This window comes from Natrix helvetica (assembly GCF_964273705.1).
Source record: "Natrix helvetica genome assembly, chromosome: 8".
NCBI lineage: Eukaryota > Metazoa > Chordata > Lepidosauria > Squamata > Natricidae > Natrix > Natrix helvetica.
The window spans coordinates 16,707,134-16,716,599 of NC_138559.1; the positions used below are offsets into that span (position 1 = coordinate 16,707,134).

General features: G+C 43.7%; 1 protein-coding gene across 1 annotated transcript; it reads right to left on the minus strand.

The window, feature by feature from the left end:
- Window positions 1–518: 518 nt before the first annotated feature.
- LOC309396213 (matrix metalloproteinase-17-like) lies at window positions 519–8,900 on the minus strand. The gene is made up of 8 exons (XM_081961144.1): window positions 8,772–8,900; window positions 7,847–8,130; window positions 5,858–6,034; window positions 4,742–4,832; window positions 4,237–4,319; window positions 3,657–3,809; window positions 1,829–2,086; window positions 519–1,688 (listed from the first exon to the last, which is right to left on the minus strand). The coding sequence occupies exons 1-8, from the start codon at window positions 8,894–8,896 to the stop codon at window positions 1,396–1,398; spliced, it is 1,464 nt and encodes a 487-aa protein (XP_081817270.1). The 5' UTR covers window positions 8,897–8,900; the 3' UTR covers window positions 519–1,395.
- Between the last annotated feature and the right edge of the window lie 566 nt (window positions 8,901–9,466).

Below are 9,466 nucleotides of genomic sequence, written 5' to 3' on the forward strand. Positions count from 1 at the left end.
GTTTCACACATTACACTGAACCAAAACCAAGCCAGTCACATTTATTGGGTGCAAACCCAGTCTTACACAAAATGGGTTGGTTATTACTATCTAATGATAGCTTTACTTCCTTGCTTGCCTCATTGGCTGCATTCAGTGCCTTGAGTCATACCTTTTACTGAATTGTACCTTTCCTGTTTCACATAATATATTGCATTATAAACTAACTAAAGCAACCGAGTTTGACCCAACCAACCAACTCTGCCTTAATTCTAACCAAGTTTAATGTTTTGTTTGAACACACCTGTCAAGTTGGATGGGCCAATGGGGTTTTCATCGCTGGTGACAGCATGCAATCAATCATTCTAAGAACACCCAAAGTTGTGCAATTTCATGCTTGCTTTAATAACTTTCCTCCGTTTCCCATGATTTTTTGATTTTGTGTCTTTCTCCCCACCTGGAACCCAGGGAATACCCCTCCCCCATCAACCTGGGTGGGACAAGAAAAAAGAGCAGCAAAGGAGGCAGATGTCCCGCAGGGAGTCTATGCATATCCTTTTGGCTGGAAGCAAGGACCGAAACCTGTCTAGTCTCAGACATGTTAAGTTTCCATTCAGGTCTACAATCTATCAAAAGTTGCCTGGTAGGTTGGATCTGGCTCCATCTGTCATGCCTGCTTTAAACAGCAAAGGCCGTGCTCTTATCCACCCTCTAGGCATTCTTCATCTTTCAATCATCTGCTTTTCTCTTTCTAGTTCTAGGCTGCAGTGGAGCCTTCTTAGATTAGCTTGACGGGCCCTGACAAGCAAGATTGCATCATTCCACAGCTGGGCTGATGGAGTCAATGTCAAAAGCAACAGCTCCTTCCTGCGCCTGCTGGAAGTTTTTTTTAAAAAAAAAACAAGTGGGGGAGGAAAGACTCACTGCTTCCTTCCCGAAACAGCAGATCAGGTCTGTGACTAAACAAGTTTCATCAGACCATCTTTTGCCCAGGGAGAACGTTTACAATATAAAGAGAACTGACCAGCTAGGGAGCAGATATCTTTGGTTCCTTCTATAAAAAAAGGAGCTCCATATTTTCCATTTCCTTGAATCTACTAAAGCTCTTTTGTCTTGTGGTTGGACATTCTGATAACTTAGTGTCCATCTCCCAGCTCCTTCACCATTTTATACAAACACTGCTATTTTAAGCCCATGTTCCTACTGCTCCACATGTTAGGACTTTAATGCCCTCCTGTTCTTGAAGGATGGGCAACCTCAGCCTGCATCTCAAGGGCTTGTCACTTTCGGTCTCATCAGAAGGGCTCTCTTTTTGTCCAGCCACAGATGCCCAGTGTGATCATCTGAGATAGTGCCTCAACTCGCGCTCACCGAGAAAGACATAGGGCAATCCCGGGTCGATATTCCTCATCCATGTTAGGCAAGTCCTTGCAGTGTCAGGAGAGCCAAGGGCAAAACATTGAGCAAAGTAGAAGACATGGCACAAAAAGCCGTGCAAAAGCACACATGTTCCTCAATTTTCAGCTGAGGACCTTGGAGGTTGGGTGGAAGTTTCACTCCCAATGAAGGGCTAGTAGTCATTATCTTGAGAGATTCGACGGTGCAATCCAGCCAATCGGTGGCAATGGAACGAGGGTATCCTGCTTGGAGTTGCAGGGTCTCCTGGTCAAACTTCCAATACTGTTGGCCCTTAAAAACATAGAGTGTTCCTGCAGGAGGACAGAGAAGTGACAGCAACAATAGATTGATGCAAAGGTGGCATTTCATGATTCCCAGGTGCCCAGTTCAACATGCAATGAAACTTCTGGGTCAGCCCAAGATCAGCCTGGAGGGCCACAGCCCAACTCACCATCACTTTCAGTCAAGACAGAGTCGACAGAGGAGGAGAACTGCTCCCAGGATTCCTGGAGGAGAGGGGAGACTTCCTCTAGGTGCCTTGTGGTCTCATCATAGCACCAGTGAAGGTCACCCTTGAAGAAATAGGTTTTCTGATCTGAAGGCCAGGAGAAAACACCACTGATGCCCCCTTGGGGCAAACCAAAGTCCGTGATTGGGCGAGGGTAACCCTCTTCCACACCATTGTCCTTGAACACCCAGTAGAGAGGTCCTTGAGTAAGAAAAGGAGAGAGAGTGAGAAAGAATGGTATGAACAACAGAAATAACTTGGCTATTGAAACCATGAATTCAGGATTGCCTGCCCTATGCAACAGAAACTTGAAATAATCTCCCTTAATGCCACCAGGCTCCTGGCCTCATCTGATTTGTTTTAAATAAAGAAAACGAGGAGGAGATAACAAGCACAAAGCAAATCATCAGCCTAGCATCTTCATTTCTATAATCCCCCCCCCCCCCAAGCTAGATGCTTTTGGGCAGTATGGCCTTCGCCTCTCAGACATCTCTGCATTACCCGGTAGGCTGAGGTCTTGTTTCTGGAGAACATAACAGTTTGAGGAAGGTTCAACTATGAAAATATGCTCATTTGTCTCAAACGAGATGGGTCAGATTGATGGCATCTAGAAGGGTTGAGGGAGCGATTAAATCTTTTGGCTCAGAGCAGCAAATAGAAGATGAGTTAGAATATGGTCCTGGTAATTTGCTGGTGGGCAATGCCAGTTGAAGGGAATATGTTGCCCTTCGCCCTCATTGATAAGTGGTGCCGCCTCCCACTGATGCAAAGATTTTCATTTTTAGAAGGATTTGAGAGGGGGGGAAGTACTGCAGCCCCTTATTGGTGGACATCTCAGTGGAACTGATCGACCAGGCTTTAGTCAAAGGATGCTGGGCAGAGTACAGGTAGTCCTCGACTTACAACCACAATTGAGCCTGCAATTACTGTTGTACATCATGATCAGTGGTGGGTTGCAGGCGGTATGCCCCGGTACGGGCGTACCGGTGCCTGCCGGGAGCACCGGGTACCGTTCAGGTACGGTGCTTCGGAGGGCCCACCCATCCGCCCAAGCTCCTTACCTGTATTTGAGCTCTTCGGCGCTTCCTCCTGCACACAGAGCGTACGCCGCCTGCGCAATGCTCTGCTGAGCAGCTGGAGCATCACGGAGGCATCGCGGAGGTAAGGATGCATGTGCGTGCATGCATGTGGGGGCGCCGGGCCCCGTTGTACCGTACCGGTTGCACCGGGATCCGGAACCCACCACTGATCATGATGGTCCTGTCAACTCGCAGAGCAACCCTGGTAGGTCCTTAAGCAGGTAACTGGGCCCAATTTTATGACCTTTTTTGTGGCAGTTGTTAAAGGAATGCAGAGGTTATAAAGGAAGTCCATTGTTCGCTAGAGACCATTTTTTTGCCTGAAATCAAAAGTAAACACCAGGTTCCAGCAAAAATATTGTAAATCAGGATTACATGATTACTGGACCCTGCAAACAAACGGATTATAACCACCGTTTTCGGGGGGAGGTTTCAAATGGCCACTAAGCTACCAAGGACGACTTGCATGTGAGATGAAACAACAAATCACTTCTTATTCCGCAAGTTTTGATTAGAAAGTGGACGAGTGTGTATTTTGTGTTTGAAAATCACACACATTGCTTTAAAGTAATTAAATAAGTCCTTGGTTCTGCACTGCCAGGGCCATGGGCTCAAAAGCATGTCGCATTTTACTGGAACAGGATGTCCTTCTGCCTTTGACCAGCTCACTTTTCACTTGTGATCTTCCTCACCACTGAAGAAGAGGATGCGATGATCGGCAGGTCTCTCATAAACAGCGTCCACTTTGCGCAGAGCCGAAGGAAGCCCTCGCCAGAAACGAGGGATCACAGCCGGTTGGGGAGACGTGAGATGCCGACTCTGGGACAGGCGCCAGAAGTATTGATCTGCCATCAGTGCAGGAATGGGGGAAAAAAAGAAGAAGATGATTAATTTCCATCGAAAAGGTGGCCAGGTGTTTTGGGGCATGGCTTGAATGAATATGATCCTATGGAAGGCACTCAAAAAGGATAAGGAAGAATTGCAAAAAGATAAAAGGAATTAGAAAGACGAGGTGTTTGGGGCTTCTTTTGAAAAAGGCAAGTAAGTGAAGACAAGATTGAAGTTTTTTTTAAAAAAAATAGGTGTGGTATAGCAGAAATTGTTTTGCCCTGCCTGTTAATACTGGAATTTCTGCTCCATTGAAAAAGAGGAGGCTGACCCTGAATCTGGATCTCTTGACTGTATGTCCAGTAGCCCATCCCCACAACAGCACTCCGGCCCCTTTTGTGCCCCCAGAGAGGAAGAAGCTGCTTTGTCTTCAAGGTAACTAACCTTTGAAAAAAAAGGTTTCTCCTCGGATCTGAGCAACAGCATCGATGCTGGAGGTACATCGGTCAGGAAATCCTTTTCCTGGTCTGGAACAAGGATATTGCCGGGGGGGGGGGGGGGAGGAAAAACAATAACTCAGACAGTGGGATTCCCTGGCAGGAAAGAGGTTAGAACTGCCAGGAACCCACCCCTGATATAGTCACAGAACTGTGAAATATTTAAGATACAGAAAAATGGTGCATACATATGCAGACCATTGTGGTTTCTAAATTATGGCTGGGTTAGAATTTAGCATGCTGTCTAAAACCAGATAATTGTTGCTTGTTCAATAGATCATGGTCAGACAATGCAGTGCTTAGCAGGATACATAAGTCTAATCTACATCTTTCTATAGAATCTTTTACCCAAAGCTGCAGAGGTGTCGAAGCTGGGATCCTCCAACAGATCTGCCAAAAATATACCTTGATTTACCCTTCTCAAATGAACAGTATAAAGACCATCACCTAACCTGACTGCAGGGAAATTCTGTGATAAGGAGAGAAGGCCTGGCAATGGAGTGGTAACATCATGCTTCTCTGTAGAATGAAAAACTTTACTCCCTGGTTAAAAAAGGAGATAAACAAAGGAGATGTATTAAGGGAAATGAAGAATTTTGGTGGCAGAAAATGGGAACAGACAGTTCAGACAATGCAAATTAGACTGAAGGTTATTGAACTTTGTCAACCTGCTTGGTCAAATACAGACACTCCACATCCCACATACATACACAAACACACACTCCCTCACTAAAAGTGGTGGACCCATTTCAGAACTGATAGAGACATGTTTACATAAGAGTGATGAGCCACTGTCTATTTGAATGTGATTCTACAGCAAATATGGGAACTTGGTTGATTGACCTTACAAACAACTTTGATAATGAGTATGAATATTATTCATTCTATTGCTACATAACTAATTATTATATGAATCAAGGATATTAAAATATTGAATTTACACTAAAAGTAGTGGTGGGGGATATCACACAGTTCTTGTTCACTATTTCACCATCCACAGATTAAAGAATGGGTTGGACACGCAAACCAATACCTTCAGAGTTAGCTATTCTCATAAGATTTTTTTTAATTTTTTTAAAAAATAATTGCAGTACATCTTCTTTATCTGGTCTTTATCAGAGTTCTTAGATGTCAAGCCTGTTGCTGGTGGATATTAATAGGAGTTGAAGTCCATTGCATCTATTAGCCCAAGTTGAGAAAGTCTGCCTGATCCAAAGGACTCAGGCAAGGTCTTAACTCAGAAGACAGAATGACAGAATTGAAAAGGACCTTGGAGGTTTTCTAGTCCAACCCCCTGCTCAAGAAGGACAACCTGTATTATTTCAGACAAATGATGGTCCAATCTCTTCTTAAAACCTCCAGTGATGGAGCACCCACAATTTCTATAGGGAAATTATTCCACTGATTAATTGTTCTCACTGTTAGGAAATTTCTCCTTAGTTCTAGGTTGCTTTTCTCCTTAATTAGTTTCCCTCCATTGCTTCTTGTTCTGCCTTCAGGTGTTTGGGAGAATAGGTTGAAACACCCCCCAGCAATGATTATTTAAGATTCCATGTCATTGCACTTACCGTAAAACTTCTGGATTTCAGCATGATCCTCCATGTGCAACTGGTATTGCAATGGGTCTCCTACCGGTCCCCGGTAATATGGGTGCATGATGGAGTGCTTGGAAGATGAATGTACTAAGCCAAGACTGTGCCCAAACTCATGAATGGCCACAGCAAAAAGGTCGGTGCCAAAATTATCTGTCAAACAATAAAAAATCACTGGTTGAGTATCCAGACTGAGTCTACAAAATAAAAGAAGGAATAACAAATAGCACAGCAAAAGGACAGCAAAAATATCATCCTGTCCAATAATTTCCTACAAAGTAATGTATCCACACTTCGTTGAATCTTTTATGGCAACTTGAGAGCTGTGAACAATGTTCAGTCCAGATTATGAATAAAAAGTACCTATGCATAACAGCTGCCTCCTCTTAAAATGGCTCCTATTCCTGGCCTTGAAGATCTTTTCTTTCTCATCCAAGAAGCCTTTTCAGTTATGGGTGAAGAAGCTGAAGAAGCGTCTTGGGTGAGAAGTGAAACGTCTTCCAGGAAAAACAAAGAAATTCTAGTTACCTTTTGAAAAAGCACTTTTGAGACAACTTTAACCTGGATGACTGAGAATCTTCACAGACACTCCTCTCCTACAGTTCTCAAACTTCAGCCATTAGGTACTCCAGAGCAGAGAACTGGATTTGCCCTAAAAGTTAAATCTACGTCTCCATCCTAGATGACGGGACCAAGTTGCATCAGAGGGTGAATCTTTGAATACAAGATTCTCAGCTTGCTTAGTGGATGGAGGAAAAGTCAAATGGGCAGACTAACACAATAGTTTTATTTTTGTTTTTGTTTTTCAACACTGGTTTCCACCAAATCTTCCCCACATGAAATCAGAAAGACAAATTCTTCTTGGGCTATGGTGAAAGTCTTAGAGCGCTATCAAAAAAGATGAAATAATGAGGATATCATCATATCATAAATGATATGTGATTACATCACATCATAAAATGCATTAGGGAATATATATGTTGCCTTTATTGTTCCTTTTTGTTTGTTTGTTTGAAGGTTGCCCTACCTCTATGTCACACGTTCAGCAAAGCCACCTCCTCCTCAGGTTCATTGTAGCTCTTTTTGGGCATTCACTTGAACTCATAGAGAGGTCAGCATGGGGGGAGAAAAGTACATGCAGCCTTCAGGCAGGGGTGGGTTCCTGCCAGTTCTAACCTCTTCTATAGAAGAGGTTCCACAGATCTACAGTGCTGTTTAGAATCAGTTTCAGCTCCCTCCCCCCGCCCATCTGCACATCATCAAGATGAAGAGCGAGAGGAGGAATTCTGGGAGTTGAAGTCCACAAGTCTTAAAGCTGTCAAGTTTGAACAACCCTGGGGTTTTGTTTTCTAAAGGGTTAGGGGTACAAGGGTCTTGTAACTTGACAGCTTTAAGACTTGCACACTTCAATGCCAGAGTTCCTGAGCCAACATGACTGGAGGAGGAATTCTGGGAGTTGAAGTCCACAAGTCTTAAAGCTGTCAAGTTTGAACACCAATCGGGTTTTTTTTTCTAAAGGGTTAGGGGTACAAGGGTCTTGTATCTTGACAGCTTTAAGACTTGCGTGCTTCAAATGCCAGAGTTTCTGAGCCAACATTTTGGTTGCTAAGCAAGAGCGTTGTTAAGTGAGTTTCGCCACATTTTACAAGTTGGCCATTCCCACTCGGTCACATGGCTGGCAAGCCACTCCCACAAAGCAGGCCACACCTACAGAAGAGGTTCTAAAAAAATTTGAAACCCACCACTGCCTTCAGGTCACTCATAGGGTGTACTCACATTCAAGCCAAGGCAAGTATAGTTGACCTTCAGACCATTAGGTAAAAGTGGGGTAACATGAGAAGACAAGGGCAGGATTCTATGCATGGCCCCATTCTGCATCCAATATGAGCCTTCCATGCAGTCAGGCAAACACTTGAACAGGTTTACAGTTCTTAACTCCTCCACTACTCCTGAAAATCAAATCACCTGGTGAGCGGAAAGTCCATTCTTCATCCCCATCAAAATGGACAGTGCCAGCCCTCTGGGGGTCTCCAGGAAAGAAAGCATGGGCCACCATCCCACCTGGTCCATCAAAAGGATAATTGTCACGGTGATCCAGCTGGAGGAACTCCACAGAGATGTCAGCAGTGTGGCCGCCAACCTCATGAAAGGTTAATGGTATAGCTTCACTCCAAACCTTTAGGGCATAATAGATCAATACTCTCATCGTCTCTCGGCTGAGACGAGCTCTTTGGGGGTAGCTCTTCACCCTATGGGAAAAATAAAATCTGCAGGTGAAAGCAACAGGAATACAATTTGCTTTCCTAAAGCCTACTAAATTTAGCTTGCTTGAAGTTTAGTTTTTTGGGGGGGACTGAGAATGTAGTGTCAACCAAGGACATTTGCTTCATTTATGGTGAAGGGCATTCTGCAAATCCAGAAAACTGGTTCCCTCAAGAACCTTTTAATCATGCTGTGCCGCTCTGGTGGAGTAGTCAAAATATTGGATTGTATCCTAAACTAGGTTTAATGAAACACAATTCTTGGCTTCCCATAACACACTTCACCCAAAACAAATAGACTTTATAAAGGCTTAACGAGATGCCCAGATTCACTTAGCTAGCAGACTCCATTGCTAGGTTCATCTAACCACAATAAACCAGAACCTACCCATTTCCATGTTAGCCTAGTTGTCTGAATGCTGGCACTGAACGACGGTGTTTGTAGAAGGTACAATTCTTTTCTCGGTCTAATTTCCCACCAAGTTAGCGTTGTTCAACCTTGGCAACTTTAAGATGGGTGGACTTTAACTCCAGTATGCTGGCTGGGGAATGCTGGGAGTTGGAATCCACCCTTCTTAATGTTGCCAAGGTTGAGACACGTTGCATTAGGCCTACATGTGTACACCTACTTCCAGGAGATGTTTCTTTTAGTCCAAACTGAACCAGCACTGCGCCTCTCCCGACTTTTTCTCCTTTGCCATCGCTTCTTCCTTGCACTCTCTTTTAAAGAAAGCTCTGGTGGGGAGTTGGGCATAATATCAGGCAAGGCACAGCGTGGCATCCGGATCAGACTCATTGTGGCATCATCTGCAAGAATTCAAGGGAAGAGAACGAAAAAAAGCTCAGAAAAATGTCAACTTTCGGTCCTTGCCTTGTCTCTTTCAACTTGCCTTGCCTCAATTTCTTGGAAACAGGCAATGTTGGGGCCAGTTTCATTAGCATAAAGGCTTAAACCTAAATCTCTGATGGCATCAAAGGGTCCTTTGACTTGAAGTGCACTGATTCTGCAGAGTCGCCTTCAACCGTGAGATGGGTGGCATATAAATTTAATTAGTTTGGTTTGGTTTGGTTTGGTTTGGTTTGGTTTGGTTTACTGTAGCTTGGTTTAGCTTGGCTTAGCTTAGCTTAGTTTAGCTTAGTTTATTGTCATTGCACATCATACAATGAAATTAAATGCCATCTTCAGTGTATATTATAACTATAAAAATAAAAAAAAAATAAAAACATAAAGACACATCCTTCACAAGCTATATAATTGAAATTGAAAACCCGATATTGCATTCATATTGCACTACATCATAGAATTCAATATAGTTTCTGCCCT

Bases quoted from the DNA above. Each gene is read 5' to 3' on its own strand.
- LOC309396213 (XM_081961144.1), bottom strand. From the start codon at position 8,896: ATGCCCAACTCCCCACCAGAGCTTTCTTTAAAAGAGAGTGCAAGGAAG. The intron at 8,131-8,771 runs GTAGGTGTACAC...TTTTTCCCATAG, and splicing joins AAAAGAAACATCTCCTGGAA to GGTGAAGAGCTACCCCCAAA. The intron at 2,087-3,656 runs GTGAGGAAGATC...TTCTTACTCAAG, and splicing joins TCGCATCCTCTTCTTCAGTG to GACCTCTCTACTGGGTGTTC.